The sequence below is a fragment of the Odontesthes bonariensis genome, chromosome 13 (genome assembly GCF_027942865.1).
Source record: "Odontesthes bonariensis isolate fOdoBon6 chromosome 13, fOdoBon6.hap1, whole genome shotgun sequence".
Classification (NCBI taxonomy): Eukaryota; Metazoa; Chordata; class Actinopteri; order Atheriniformes; family Atherinopsidae; genus Odontesthes; species Odontesthes bonariensis.
This window is the reverse complement of record NC_134518.1, coordinates 25,320,176-25,337,010: the sequence shown is the minus strand read 5'-3', so window position 1 is coordinate 25,337,010 and position 16,835 is coordinate 25,320,176. Positions and strand designations below refer to the sequence as shown.

The 16,835-nt window shown below is 40.3% G+C and overlaps 1 protein-coding gene across 8 annotated transcripts in view; it reads left to right on the top strand.

Moving 5' to 3' along the window:
• Positions 1-16,835, top strand: part of diaph2 (diaphanous-related formin 2) — a 366,461-nt gene that overhangs the window by 206,326 nt on the left and 143,300 nt on the right. For all 8 annotated transcript variants that reach the window (XM_075481764.1, XM_075481768.1, XM_075481771.1 and 5 more), the window contains 2 exons: positions 515-609; positions 16,230-16,331. In XM_075481764.1, coding sequence (XP_075337879.1) covers positions 515-609; positions 16,230-16,331 — 197 coding nt within the window. The remainder of the gene's footprint in view (positions 1-514; positions 610-16,229; positions 16,332-16,835) is intronic.

The following is a 16,835-nucleotide window of genomic DNA, read 5'->3' as shown; positions in this document are numbered from 1 at the left end:
CCACTGCTACAGTCATATAGCAGCTGTTGAGTGACTCTCCTCCAACTCATTACCAAAACTCCACCTGTGACTTCCACCTGGATACGCCATCGGCTCCAATTTCCAATGTAGCCCCCCCTACCTGGAGTGTGAAACACCCACCAGGTTTCCCCCCCGAGGCAAATTTTCTGTGCCCCTTTGTGTACCCCAAACAAAAACATGTTGCTCTCCCAGATGACACACGCACACACATTGTGACTAAAACTACTACTCTTCTTGTTGGGGCTGTCTAAGATTATTTAAAAGAAGAAGAAAAACCAAACGAAACTCACAGAATACATAATGCTTTGGCACCTTGCGGGTAAACATTGATGTTTTCTTTTCCCATTTTTGTCAGGGTGACATAGTTTGTCCAAGTGACATCTAAGGTTTGTGGTCATTTTATCTGAGTGATGAGAGCTGAAATGTCTCTTTGAACCCTGCAGTCTTATAAAAAGGGGGAGGAAATGACTCTCTTCTCTGTACATCACAACAGCAATTTTCTTGGGCTCGTTCCGCCTGCCTTATGAAGAGATCCGGGACATTGTGCTGGAGGTAGACGAGGAAAGACTGAGCGAATCACTCATCCAGGTAAGACCGATGTGCACCGTGGTGTGTTAGCTTCTTCACTCACTCATACACTTATTTCTACACTCTTAAAACGAGTGACCTTGTGTTTGTGTTTGTGTGTGTAACAGTCGTGTGAAAGTTCGCAAGAGGAAAAAAGGAAAGAGAATTTCCCTATGCATTCATGGGAGAATATAATTTTTGAATTTGTGTCTGGTGGATAGCTCTGTGACCCCATTTTAAACCTGCTTTGGTTTGTTTTTGGCACAAGTCAGTCTTCTCATTCTCATGTGGACTGCAGAGACCCCCCATTCATCCTTTTATAATGGATGGTGAAGGACAAGGCTTGGCAAAGTCTCCTCAGCTCCACCCTGCTTCCCTCTTGCCTTTGTCTCCAACCATGATTGATGAGCTTCCTAAAGGCTAGTTGTTTTTTTGTTCCCATTTCATTTAATTTTTTTTTTTTCTTCTTGTCTCAGAAAACATTAATTGAAAACAGGGCGGGGTCATCTGAGGTTAAGAGGCAACACTGAGCAGCATTAGACTCAATTTTCACTAATGCTTCTTGCACTGTCCTTGTGACTAAAGGAGTCATGTTGTTTTCAGTTTGTATTTTATTTCATCAGTGGGAGGTGTAGACCTCAAGCAGGAGATTTGATTTTAATAATGTCTTGGCAGTGATGTACAATGCTGTGTGCGTGGCTGTGTACAACACTATTGTTTGTTTTTTACAGCCAGCAGTGGGCATTGTTCGAGGGCTGATTTTAGGCTCAAGTCCAGAGGTTTTTTGGGGGAAAAAGAATAGCAATGTCTTACATGTGCTGATATATATTCTGTATGTCCATTCCCACATAGCTTATCAACAAAGATTTGCACAGCAGCTAGTCTGCCTGCCTCCCACTGCTTGCAACATCAACACCAGTATCAGTTGGAGAGGCAATATATATTTAGATGGGGCCCATCCACAGAGCTGCCCTGCAGGGCTATTATTTTGAGCTCTGATAACCTTTAATAGGCTGGTAATCTGGCAGAAAGTACAGAGTGTACATTATGAGATGGCACCTCCCCTCCCGCTTTGTGAAAGAAAAGGAAGTTAAGGTGTTGACCTTTTTCCCCCTTCAGCCTTTCAGTTGTCTGTATCTGCCAGTAGAGCTGTGTCCCCTGCAAATCCCCACAAGGCCCGCAGCGCCAGACAAATAGCTGTACTAGTATAGAGTAGTCAGCTTGAGTTACAGGGAGAAGAAGCACTGCATCCACCATCAAACAGCTGTCATTAAAGTGACCCTGATCCGACAGTTGATAGTCGCTAAGCTGGACAGCAGCCTGCCCTATCGGCAATCACTTGAACATTTGTCAGTATACAGAGCCGTTTGGTAATCTTAGTAACTGACTTGAGCATATGCTGTTAAAGAAAGTGATTAACCATTATTCATCAAACTCGGAAAGAAAAACAAAAAAGCAAGCCAAGAAAAAAATACAGTTTTTAATTCTCAGATTTGCTTTGTGATACAGCTGTAACCGACAGTGTGAATCGTGTGCATCAGGAGTAGTAACGGTATGACCGGTGGCTAAGGTTAGTCACAAAAAAAAAACATTTGTTTCCACATGCAAACGACTAGTCATCCTATTTTCCAATTTTCTCCATTGTTGCCTTTACCTCCCCATTTCCCCCTTTAATAAATGTGAAGCCGGGCAGTGCGGCTTCTAACAATGAGGCTTATGAGAGCAAGCGTGTGAGTCAGCAAAAGCATCTGGGAACCAAGCTAATGTCACGAAGGCCGGAGGGAGGTGGGAGGACGAGCTGAGTTAACTTTTATCAGTGCAGAAAGATCCCACATCTGGCAAATGTCTTGCTGTTAAAGACAAACTAAACCTTGAGCAACACTTGAGGGAAAAAAAAAATTTGACCTTTGCTTAATTTTGTGTTTACTGGCCAGAACTACTCTTTCACCTCATATAGATCTTCAGTGATTTTTTTTCTTATTTACATTTAATGTTATTCATTCAATTCATGGCCCATTCATAAGATACTGATTGTGCTACATTCAAGGTGTCTCACATTATTGGTCTACACGGCACCATTTATTTTACAGTGTTTCAGTAGAATTTGAGTCGGAGACATGAAATCGATGTTCATCCTGCTGCTACATCTTATAAGATGGTTGAAGTCATGTGAAGTCTTTCAGACATCTGTTTCAACCCACAGACAAAATACCATCTGTATATTACCGGCGAGACATGTATTGCCTTGTATTTTAAAATATATTCTTGACTTTCATTTGAAGGTTGAAGGCAAAAATGGTTTCTGACAGGAAGCACAATTTGCTCCACACGGTATTGTAAGATTCTTCTTTGGCAACAGGGAGAAGCAAAACTAACACGGATAATTTTTATTTACACAGAAATATCGCTAATTATATACTTAGATAATCTTCCTGGTGAAATAAGAATGAGGTGATTATAAAGCCAAATCATGCAGAAACAAACTCATGAATTCGGCAGAGAAAGGATCGACACATGCCAGAGAAATGCAGTTACAGCCATAGTTAAAACTATACAGAGGCACTGATGGGGAGCAAAGAGACCTCCTGCTGGGTGACACAGTCCTCAGTGTGGGCTCCATCTGCACAGTGCTCATCTACACTCATTACGCTGATTAATCACTCCACACCACCCACTTTAAGCCACACGCCAATCACCATTTATCCACATAGACAGATGCACATACATACAGAGAAGAAGGATGTCATTCCATGGCTTGGCAGAGAAAGAAAGGAAATGAATTTACCCTCTTGCTAATGTTAGAAGGAGTGGGTGATTGTCTACATTGAAATGATAGCAAGTAAACCTTGAATTTTAACTGGTGGCTGAATACAGGGGACACATAACGCACCGTGCAGGAATTCTTCAAATCACTAAAGAAAAAAAGTCACATCATGAGCAGTTGTTGATCATCGGGTTACTTGAGATGAATTACAGTAAACAGAGCACCCCTAAATCAAATCAAGACTTTGATGTGACCACACTTTGCAGTTTAAACGACACTAGATCTCCTAAAGATGAAAGACTTTTTGCCGGGTCTCCCCCTAGAATGTATTCCATGCCTGGGGGTATGCACTGGGGGAAGAAAACTGAACAGACGATGTGCTGTGATTGCATATATGCACGGTCGGCTTCGGTCAGATGGCACAGCAGGCAGTCTGCAAATTATTTTTGCGTTCAAATTTTGTTCTCTCTGCTTGCTCATTAAATACTTGCTCCGTAATCATTAAAGGCGGCTCTGATAACATTGTGTACACATTCACATCAAGAGTTATCAGGCAATGCCACAGATGCCATGTTTGAAATTACTGCACAGAGGCTCCCAAACACAAAACAGTGAACAGATTTCTGAATGAGCTTTTCTTTTCTTTTTTTTTTTTGCTGTTGGCCCACTGTGACTGCACATCTGTAGGGGAAACATTTACTTTAACACAGCTGTTTATCTTTCAGTATCTCTGAAAGGATGCCACATATCCTCTATGAATTTAGACTCCCAGAGAACTTTGGGTTGTTGTCATGCTTCCAAATAAATGTGAGTTATACCTAAAATCCCTAAAAACCTTTGCATGGCACAAGATGCAACCTTTATTATCTTTTTATTAGCAAATGTTGAACTATTGTTATTCACCTCTGATTATTCTGATTTACCTCTCACTGACTTTTTTTGTTTGTTTTCCATATGTGTGTATATGATAATACTATAATGAATACTCTAACCTTGAAAATTTGAAGCAGTTTACATTTACAAATTACATCTACATCCATGGACAATGACCAACAGTAATAAAATCCTAACACCTCTTATATGAAATATGGATCAACTTTGTTTACTTACTGATTTTACATTAATGGTGGTTCTATTTTAACTGGTCTTGGAGCACTGGAGGAAAATAAGCCACTCTTATCTGTTTAAAGTTCAGACAATCGAGCAGAGAATTAAAAAATGTGTGTGTGGGGGGGTAGTGAGAATGGAAGAAATAGAGGAAATGGGAGGTGTTCCGAATGTATCTGAAACTCTGTAACTCAATCTTATTATCTTCCTTCTCCGTCGACATGTCTAATGTAATGATTTGTCAGCAGAATGTGGCAGTGCGTTGGCCTTGAAGTACCCCTGCGATGTGTCACCCTGGCAGAGTGGATAGATAGGAGTTGATTGGCTCTCCTTATTCTGCATTAGGGCCCATCAACGCCTCAGAGATGATGTACACATCCCTGAATGCTGGCAGACAGTCCCGGCTCTCGCCATTCATTCCTGCTCCATATGATTCCTCTCAATTCCACACTAATTTCCATCTGCATGCACCCAGCGTGCAAACATGTATATGGTTCATGCAAATGGTTAGACGGTGTCAGTTATCTCTTTGTCTTTTAGTCCCTGCTCAGTTGTGTCATTTTTCATCCAAACAATAAATATGTGTTAGTTCCTTGCTCATGTGAATACACAAATCACATTTGCATGCACACTACCTCTCTTTCACACTCATTGTCTCTGTTTCTCATTTACCTAGCGTATTCAAAGTGCTGGCGGACAGAGGTCACTTGTATATATCAGGTCAGCCTCATCAAATTCAGAAAGGCATCAGAGTCACCCTGCTATCATACAACCGTATAACAATGAGATGAAAAGGACATTGAAAGACAACAATACGCGTTGGCTCAGTGGAAACAGGTAGAGCTTCAGAAAGGTCTGCTTTTAAAAAACTGGCCGCTTCGCAAAGCCATTCATTGCTATTGTTGGTGGGCAACAGAATCAGCAAGGGAAGGGTCCTTGGACCTTGAGTATGTTTGAGTAAGATCCGTGTGGTTTGGGCTTCAGGGCCCCGGTTGCATTGTGTAGTTTGGCATCATTGGACTACGAGTCCCATAGTTCTTTTTTAGCAGCGTCCAAGCTGGATGCATATACTTCCTCACCTGTATTGTTTAAATCACAACACGAGTATGCTCACGACCTTGCTCTTATTGATTTAAGGTAGCTCTCCTTCGGTGTTTGAAATTCTCCCAGAGTCTGTCACAGCCTCTTTGGCCCAGAGTGACAGCTTAACTGGCATGATGGTGGTGTTTGGTCCTATTCTTACGGCACATTTACTACAATGCTGTAGTAAACGTTAAGATGAGTAAAAACGGCACCATGGTTATATATTATATCTGACAAGTTCGTTGAAGTGCAAGGCAATGCTATTAACTTTATTTTATTGTGAATAATACAAGCGCTCGGCTGTTTTCATGAATTTTAAATTCTTGATAAAATGTCTGTTAAACTTCAAAGTGTTCAAGGTAGCTGAGAGTTTATAGTAAGCTCATCAATTCGAACAGTAAGGCAAACAGTAAGAAGTTCCAAGTGGGTGACAGTGTTGTTATTTTTGTGCAACTCATGGTTTGGCATCTCTAACAGGAACTGTGTCCGAAGGCGTTGTTTGGGATATCTCATGCTTACAGTAGAGGGGATTTAGTGGTATTGGGTTTTAGGCATTTAGATGAATGTTTTGCAAATAGCGACTTTTTTCCTTTATTTTTCTTGTGCAAATGTTTTACCATACATTCCCTCGTTGCTTAATCGGGACATCCTGGACAACTGTTCTTTGTGATTACTCTATAAATTGTTGTCTACAGTACATGCTGTACCATCTTCTAATGCTACCCCAGGCCAGAAGCTATTTCAGGTCTTTTCTAGTCCCATCAAGTAATCACAGTCCTCGGTTCCTCATGCACTATACATAGTTTAGCATTTGCAGGGTTCACGTGATGTCCATTCGGAGCCTAATTTAACCATGTCGCATCAAAGCTCATCACTACATTGACCTCATTGAGTCAGAGCTAATGCAAAATCACAAAGGGGGTGTATTTAGTGATGACAGCTTGAGTCGTCTAATGAAGTTCCAAAGTCTTATGAAAACACACTGAAGGAAGCTGTTCCTACTTATACATGTATCTATGCAAGTATTTAACTTGATTTGAAATGTAGGCTTTGACTAAATGTGAACAAAAAGACTCATTTTTCTTAACCGACGAGATCTACTTTAAATATCTATTCTATTCTTTAATATCACAAAATCACTTTTTTTTTCTTACTTTTATGTTGTGATGTCAGCAAGCTATCATGAGCATGCACTTCATTATGCTAACTTCATTCTTCAGCTGAGGAAGAAGGAAGAAGAGTGTCTCTTCTTGATCTTTTAGGTCAACCAGCAAGGATGCAAATGTGAGAGATACAAGGACGGATACTCTTGCTTTACATTGCTCTAAGTTTCTGGGTTTGAAAGTTTCTCCATGATGGAAGAGAAAGAACAATCTTCGGTTAGCTGTGGGAGAGAAGCAACAGTTTGTGAAAAGTACCATGAGATCAGGATTATGTACACGAAAAGGCCAAAAAGCCAAAGTTTCATTTTCACGAATGGTGAAGTGGAGCAAAAATCAATCAATATTTGGTGTCGCTGTGCTTTACTTTAAAAGACTCAGACAGGTAGTTTAGGGTACTTTGGTGGTCGATTGTTCCAACCATGCTTGAGAACTTTCTGCACTTTCTTTGTTGGCTTTGAATATCTCTGTTTCTTCTCTCTGCTCCTGTAATCTCACACTGACTACTTGATGCCGAGGTCAGGGCCCTAATTGCGCCTAACAATTAACCACAGAGCTTATTCTCGGCACAGCGGTTAGTTCTTTTTGATTCTTGTTTTTCTGACTTCACATTCATGCAGCTGGAACACTCTGCAGTCAATCTAATGATTTTAAAAAGAAATGTCTCAGCCTTAGTTACCTACCATTATTGCAGAGTGCTATATAGTGAGAATTGCTATCAAATAAACTTAGATTCTTTTGTAAGCTGAGGCTGATTAGCTCTTTCCCACCCTTACTCAGAATATGCCATGTGATCAGTCGGCTTGAAATAAGAGTCATCACTAAATGTTTTAGCGCGCCCAGTTTTTTGGTGCGTGTGTGGTAAGCTAAGTCTCATCAGCAGATGATTTGGCCCTGGAGGCTTGTTTTGCAGAATATCAGAGTGGCTTCTTAATGTTTAATGTCTGCCAATGTATTTTGTATTATCCCATCTTCTTTTCAAAAGGAAAGGCTAATGAATAACGCTGCACCGCTCCTATTCATTTGTAATTAGTACTGCCCTATGTTGTGTGCAAATGCAGTATATCAAAGAAACGCAGAGAGAAAAGTGTCCAGTATTTCTTGCACTTAAACTATTGACCTACCAGGGCTTTAGATAAACAGTGTGAACCATCTTGATTGATTGTATGATTTAGGGTGAGGAGTAGGGTGTTACACATGTTAAAAACACATCTGGATAAAGCAGAGAGAGCGAGGGCAAGAGTGCAGTAGGTGAAGAAAAATAGAATCACTCATTCAAAATGTGTTTTCATTTCCAAAGAAGCAGTAATGATGAGGTCACCGTATATTTACATTTTATTCCAAGTGCCCCCTCCTCAAAATTCTGTTATGATAAATACAATTTTTTCTTTTTTTTTTTCTAGAGCAACCGACATTATTTTGATTTCCAAATTCTAACGTGTTTTGAAGTGACCTTGCAATGTGAACATCGGGCAAAATGTTGAAGGTCTGCAGTGACTAGTTTTAGCTTTTTTATTCATTTACATGAACAAGAATACGTAACGCCTCTGGCACATACACATCACACCTGCTGTAAAAGATATTTTTGTGCTCAAACGATATAAAATAATTATGTTGCTTTCCTTTCAAATTGTCACAAATATAATAATCTGTCACACGGAATCCAAACACTCTGACTAGGTTGTCTGGGTGAACACAAGTGTTCTAAGCTTTTGGCTTTGCACTCGTTCCCCTCGGCTCTCCATGGCAACAACCTTTCCGCCAGGTCTCACAGGAGTCTTTCGAACTAGCCTTGCTTGTTATTATTGTTTATCTCTCTTGTCAATCATACACATCACCACCGTTCTCATCCATATGCATGAGCGCCATCATTACACGCGGTTGCTCATTGGCTGCAGGGCCTGGCAGGGAACGTCCCAGCCTTTGTTCCCAGCCATAACAGGTGATTGTAGCAGACTGGCACATTGTCGGGCATCATTTTCACAGCGTAAAAGTGCACATGTGGGACATGGCGATAAGTATGGGCATGTTGGATTAGAGTTTAAGCAGGAGAAACGAGTCCCCCATGGGCTTAATTGTGGTTTATTTTGGCACCCGGAATATAACACTTCTGCATCAAATGCTAATTTAACAATGAAACGTGAAATACATTATGCGGATTTGCTAGTGCTGGAAACATAAGACAGGAAACGAGGGGAAGTGCTGGATAAACAAATTAAGGCAAAAGTAGAGGTAGGGGAAAGAGAGACGGGGCTCAGTTTGGTGCAGTATCAAATATGCTTCAGAAATGGATGGCCGGGACCCATGGTACTATATGTACTTTTCACTGATCATCTCCGAGCCGCTGATCTCTGGCCAGAAGGTCCTGGCCAGGTACACCCGTCCTCAGGTTGAATATTGATTAAAGGCACACACATTCACACATACAGAATGCACAAACACACACTCAAAAGCATACAGAGAAGTGAGTCAATGCACAATACAACACAGCAGTTAAATTTTGATTATGAGCAGTCCACTCAGCTCCTCCTCTGGCGTGTGGGGTGTATTTTCATAACCGAGTTATGGAAAAAAGAAGCAAAAAGACTTTGTCTTTGTTGCCGTGGCAGATGGCACATCATTCAAAGAGACACTCTCAGACAGCAGAATCCACAAACAAATTAATTTCTATTACTGTTTTGCATGCCTACCCTCTTCTTATTTGATTGACAGTCTCGCAGACTGCCTCCATATTAGGATGACTATACTGCCCAGACAGAAAGTTCATAAATGAGGGACAATTACAGTGAAAAGTGCATCCACTCTTCTCTACTTTGAAAGCTGAGTTTCAGAGGAAATGTGCTGCGTATAGTTTATCAGTGTAGTGGGTAAAAACATTACGTTTCATTGTAATGAGAGGTGATCATAAGTTCATTCAGTGATACAGTAACGGTTTTATCTGCTCGTCCACATATGCTTTGGATAAAACAGATTCCATTTTTTTAAGAACTTTTCTTTCTGTGTGTTTGAACCTATATTTGCTTTCTAGTTTCACTCTCAATGCTACTTTTTGTCAAGTGTTTTTAAGCGTTCAGGTGTGCAGGAATTTTACATATTGTAGTCTTAAAAAACAAATTTAATGTCACACTAAGTCTGTCAGGTTTTCCAGCCCCAACACTCAAATTAATCCATCCCCCAACATCCTTCTCTTACCCTGTTTTCTTCTCTCTCAGCGTTAGCGTCTTCCTTTTAAAGTGCATTTCTCATTTAGTTTAATACGGTTTTAGAATCTGTCACACTAAGTTTGTTGCCTGTCAGTCTGCCACTGCAGCTTTGCTCACGGTGAGATTTGAGGTGTTTGTGCGCTTTGGCAGGGTGTAAAATCTATAAACTATGCAGTCTGTTTATTGTTTAACATTCTCACCTCCGAGACAAGATTAGCCATTTCTTATTGTTGTTTGTTCTGTTTATTTTTTTTTTCAGTAAGTTGGACTGAATTGCTGAGAATGTCACCCAATTCTCCTACATGTTTTATTTGATAGACACTAACGTGGGTGTATGTGTTACATTTCTATTTCAACTTTAATGTTAATGTTTTTTTTTTAATAAAAAGATTTAAGTTAACGTTTTGAACGTGGTTGCTGCCACACTTTATTTTACAAAGTATTATCCCTCAGAACTGCCCCAGTTTTCTAAATAAAACCTCAGTTTGATTGCCTTTGGTTCCACATATTCAGTTTCCAGAGTTGTTGCAGTAACCTTTTATTTGAGATGAATGCTGTCTACAGCTGAAGGAAATGTATTGTTAAGTTGGAAGGAGGAGGAAATAATGAAAATGCACGTAACTTTCCCTCAACGCTCTATGGTTTGCAAAATGTTGAGAAGTCTTCTTGTCTGTTGATTACTTAGTTACTGATTTAAACTGAAGTCTTCATTGATTAGCGAGGGGCCAGGTAGGGATCCTGCTGAGAGGTTACGACTGGGAGAGGGCAGTCCCTGGTTGGTCTTCACCATAGAGCATGGCTTGAATACCATGTGTGTGAGTTTCCGTCTCCATTAATTAGAGAAGGAAAAAAACAAAACAGAAAACTCGCATCTGTGCAGACACGATAGATATGGTTCTTCTTTTGCTTTTTTTACAAGCCTTTTGGAAATGAGCTCAGATTACTCAGATCATCTTTTAGGCAGCAGGTGACCAAGCTTATTACGGCCTTTGTTGTTTTGAGATAATCGACTATGTTTTAGCTGTTCTTTGGCTTCCTTATAGTGTTTTTTTCTTACATGCCATGGTATTATTTTTTTTCGGGTACTAATATCAAATCAAATCAAATCAAATTTATGTGTATAGCACATTTCATGTACAAACAGTTCAAAGTGCTTTACATAAAATAAAAGCATTGCAGCAGGGAGTGCAAGAAGCATTAAAAATACACGAAAGAATATAAAGAGAAACAAATCAAATCATTTAAATGAATTTAAAATCAGGCAACAGTCTAGATAAGTTAAAAGATATTTCATGCATAGACACATGAGAAAAGAAATGTTTTTAACCTGGATTTAAAAATGTCTACATTTGGTGAACGTTTAATCTCCACTGGCAGTTTGTTCCACTTGTTTGCAGCATAACAGCTAAATGCTGCTTCTCCATGTTTAGTCTGGACTCTGGACTGGACCAGCTGACCTGAGTCCTTGGATCTAAGAGCTCTGCTGGGTTTATATTCTCTGAACATATCACAGATGTATTTTGGGCCTAAACCGTTCTGGGATTTGTAAACCATCAGCAGGCTTTTAAAATCTATTCTGTGACTGACTGGAAGCCAGTGTAAAGATTTTAAAACTGGTGTGATGTGTTCAGATCTCTTAGTCCGGGTTAAAACTCTAGCAACAGCGTTCTGGATGAGCTGCAGATGTTTAATGCTCTTTTTGGGAAGTCCAGTTAAAAGAGCATTACAGTAATCGAGTCTGCTGGAGATGAATGCATGGATGAGTTTCTCCTGGTCTTTTTGGGAGAGGAAACCTTTAATTCTGTTGATGTTTCTGAGGTGGTAAAAAGCTGCCTTGGTGACAGCTTTGATGTGGCTGCTGAAAGTCAGATCTGAGTCTTATCAACACTCTGAGGTTACGAACTTGGTCAGTGATTGTAAGGTCCCGAGTCTCAAGATATTTACCAACGCTGACCCTCTTCTCTTTGCTACCAAACAGAATGATCTCAGTTTTGTCTTCATTTAATTGTAGAAATTTCTCTCTCATCCAGGTGTTTACTTCCTCCAGACACTGACACAGTACGTCTGCTGGGCTGCAGTCGTCCGGTGACAGAGACACATAAAGTTGTGTATCGTCTGCATAACTGTGATAATTGATGTTAAAATTCTGCAATATCTGACCCAAAGGGAGCATATACAAGTTAAACAGAAGAGGTCCAAGAATTGACCCCTGGGGGACTCCACAAGTCATGGCCACTCTGCCACTCAACCACTGTGCAACAGGATTCTGTGATCTACAGTATCAAACGCAGCGCTGAGGTCCAACAGAACCAGGACTGAAACATTACCAGAATCAGTATTCAACCTAATGTCGTTTAACACTTTGACCAGAGCTGTTTCAGTGCTGTGAGGACGTCTGAAGCCTGATTGAAAGTTATCAAGACATCCACTTTCATTCAGAAAGTCGTTGAGCTGGTTAAATACAACTTTCTCAATAATCTTAGATATAAAAGAGAGGTTAGAGACAGGTCTGTAGTTGTTCATCATAGAGGCGTCTAGAGTTCTCTTCTTTAGGAGTGGCTTAATGGCAGCTGTCTTTAGTGACTTGGGAAAAATGCCTGATGCCAGTGAGCTGTTAACTATTCGTAGGAGATCACTTTCTACTGAGGTAAAAACAGTTTTTAAAAAGTCGGATGGTATTATGTCCAGAGAACAAGTAATACTAATACTGTATTGCCGTCGACTATTTCATTCTTGAATCGAAATGTGACATGGCTTTCCAGTAAATCTTACACAACAGCTGCACTTCATTAGCCTACACCCTTTTTTTAAACCTCATGCAGTATTCTGAAACAGTATGACTAATGCATGTCCAATACTGTCCGGTATTAACTTGGTATGGCTTCGCAGATGGTTTGAAACTGTGGATTTGACTCACAGGAAGCTGGCTGACAGCAGCAGAGATCAAAGTACAGAAGTCAAAGCCCTACAGATACTGTCATCCTCTACAAATGTTTACTCGCCCGTAACCTGTATCTCATTACTTTCACACTCTTTTACCATCTCGGCTGCTTCCCTTCTTCAGGTGCAGGATCTTCACAGTCTGCGGAGCAATTGTGGAATATCTTCACCAAGTTCTGCTACAGTTTAACTGCATAACTGCATCTGACTGTAAGGGAAAATCACCAACAGTGTTGTTGGGCTCCCTCTGAGTCCTTCACTTGACCCGCTGTCAGTAAATCTATAGTAAATTGATTGTATGAGTATTTTGTGCAATGATATCCTAATCGGTTTCAAAATTGGAGTAGCAACCATAAACAATTTAACACATGTTTGTGATATGGTTATTCTACAAATTGAAATTTAACACGCTTTGACAGACAGGCCAGTATTGTGTTTTCAGATGTTTTCACACTCATGGAGATTAATTGTGCTGACGTGTGCTACTGGATTTTTGCTGTCCCAGGCAAAGAATAATTGATTCTGCTTTGGTAAATCTGGGCACATAGTTGATTGATGGGTAAAATGTATGTATTTTTGATTATAACAAGAATTAAAAGGGACCTTTTTGGGGTGACAAATATATGCCTACTGCCGGAACTGTAACAAGGGAGTAATAAATCCCCACATGGCTAATGCTGGAGCAGCTGAAATGCAGTGACCTGCACTGAAATGAATTCACCACAGCATTGCATTTGGAACATTTCCTCTCATGTCAACAATCTGATTTATACTTTTTCTAAACTTACTGTGCAGAAAGTTCTGTATAGGTTTACCATCTGAAAATGCTCGCGTCTGTCTCACATCCGTCTTACAATCTGCTTTTGTTTGCGTTTACTGAGCGAGATTTTTGCAGCATTAACCTGAAATACCAAATCAGGTCTATGCTGTGTTCTGTTTTCTTGCATCTTATCAGGCAAGGCAAGGCACAATTCGTGGAGCACAATTCGTACTCAAAGCAATTCAATGTGCACATGTGCTGCTTTTTTGCACCTTCGTTGTCGCTCGAGGAGGTAAATGAATGTGCAATATTGCAGGCATACTTAGGGTAATCTCTCCTAGGCTGCTGTCTGGTGGCCTGTTGTGAGGAGTCTGGCCCAGCATCATCACCCAGTCTCCCACATCGCCACACATATGGCGCTGCTTTTGTGTCAATTGTACTCTGTGGGGTTTCTGATAATTAACAAGATGACAGACAAATGAAATGACAAGCACAAGGTGGATTTGATTATTTGATTATACAGTACTTTGTCTTTCATTGTTTTCCCATGGTATTCAACTGTAGCATTTTCAAGTGTTATAGATTAATCTATTCTCTTTCTAAAGTTTGCTGAGAGTCTGTATATATATTACAGCTTCACTTTTGATACAGACATGCAATCTTAGAGATGAGAAGCGGTATTTTTTTCCAAGGACTGCCAAGGATTGATTTTTTTATTTCTATAATAAGAGTATACTGAAGTGATTGGAAAATACTCACTGTATGAGCTTGAAAGCATTACCCTAACTGTTTATCCAAAGAAAAAAAAATAGACAGCTTCAACTTGTTTCTTTTAAGGGCACCTAAAACCTTAATTTCTAAACAAAAGAAAGGCAAAAAAAAAAAAAGATCCTCGCTCTGAGAGCTGCACTATGCTAATTTTCCATCAGGTATGAAGCAGCACTATGGGGAAGTTATTCTTTGAAAGTCTGGTAAGTAATTAACACCAGCGCAGTAAACTGGGCATGTGCTCCTCGTCATCATTTAGTTCCGATACAATAATTACAATTACAGTTTTTTTTTTAACATCAACAATTCTTTCTGCCTCTGCTGATATGATCAAAAGCCTTCATTATTAAGGCACCATTGCCTGCTGCAGGCCCTAATTGGGGCTTTGGCAAAAGAAAGCAGCATTTGATTTAATGGCTGCATCCCAAACAAGGTTGCAAGGCCTGCAGTAAGGCTTACTTTTTATATCACTGAATTCCCCGAGGGAAAGACAGAGATGTCATCATTAGCGGGCAGCAGACTCTGACCGTGTTGACTGTGATGGCCGCAGAGGTCTATAACATGGTCAGTGGCCCAGTAGCAGCGTCTGCTTTCCCATTTGGTCACATGGGCCTGCGCCAGTCGGCTCGCCCTGAATAAATTTCAAGAACTAATGAGAAAGGAAGCTATGCGAAGACCTGGAAAAGGGCACCTCTTTCTCTTCTTCTCCTCTGAGAAAAACCGGGGGAAAAGTCGCTGTGGTCAATTTTATTAACTTGGCTGACCTTCACACAAACAATTAACATTTACAGAAAATGCGGCCCCTCCCATTATCTTCCTCATCTCCATCTTAATATCCAACCTCACCACCACCAGCTGCATCATGTTTTTTTTTTCCTGCCTGTACGAAATAAATTTATCAGGCTGTAGCAAATTAATGACCGACCCATTGTATGAGTTTCATAGACAATTGCAAGGTGATGCGCATTATGCAGCAGAAGGTCAGCTATCTGAAGGTCCCTGACAAGCTCAGTAATTGGCTCAGGGTCACAACTCTCACTGTCAAAACCAATTGTGCGACCCGATGTATTCACTTTTTTAGACCATGAGCAAACCTCTGTATATTCTGAATAAAGTCATGACCGATAGAAATGAGTGTATACAGTGTTAAATGTTGGCTTTGACAATGCTGGAGCCCAAACAAAGTTTCTTATGTGATCTGTGTTCATCCATTGAAATCTCTGATAAACGTTACAGTGCGTTCTGGAAAAGACCGCTTGTCCTTGTTTGTGTGTCTCTTAAAGGTGGGGTATGAGATCTTGGAAAAACGGTTCCTGCAAGCTATATTTTTGAAAATACACAACCTTGCCTCTTCCTTCAGCCCACCCCTCGAAACCACGCCTTCAAAACACATGAACGGGTCACGAGTCTGTGAACGTGCAGGGGTGAGGGGGGCTGACGGTTGATTGGCGTGTCAGAATCCAATAGAAATAACTCTCCTCATTACTTCTATTGGTCAGACATTTCCTCTTGCTACACCCTCCACAATGGACTAATATATATATTTTTTTTCCAAACATTCTATTTTAGTGGGTGCAATGGGGTCGTGAGGAGGTTTTCAGACAATATGATAAAAAATGCTCCAGAAAACATCTCCTACCCCACCTTTAAGTGTTATTTAACCGAGTTTAGTGAACATTTTGCTCACTCTTGGCTCACATGGTCTCATTTCTTACCTCTGTTCCAGCTAAGCTGTCATCTTTCATTGTGAGCGGGTTTTCTTTTTAATCCTATATGCAGATGGAAAATTAAATTTGTATTAACAGTATTAATTTAAGAGTAAATGAACCCCCCTGTTTGTGTTCTTCTGTCCGTAGAACCTGATAAAGAATCTGCCTGAGCCGAAAGAACTGAGTGCTCTTGCTGAACTAAAGAGTGAATATGAAGAGCTGGTGGAGTCGGAGCAGTTTGGCATTGTGGTGAGTAATTTGCCGCTGCCCACTGGATTTTCACTTCACAAATTTCATGTCGTACTCTCAGTCTGTTATTATCACACAATAACGCAACGTTGAGAAATTAAATTAGGCCTTCGTTATTCACTCACTTTCAGAGCAGTGGTTTGGTTTGGGCAGTAAAATAGCGAGGAGCAGGGAATTAAGATATTTAGACTGTAGAGGGGTACATCCCCATGTGTTGTATTAATGTTTAGTTCAAACGCCTGACGAGAATAAAAAGCATAGATGATTCACTAAAAAGTCAAAACTTTATTATCTCACTTCCAAATGACAGATGCTGTAGCTACAAAAAGTCTTTTTGACTTGAGCAAAGAATAGTTCAATAATTTCTGATGAGGATTCAGTACCGAGAACTTTTTTAATGCCATACTTTGACATCAGCTGTCAATGTTGTCTCATGATAAAATCATACCCCAAGGCTATGAATCCTGTCTGTAAGAAAGGTCTTTGAAATGTATGCTGCTGCAG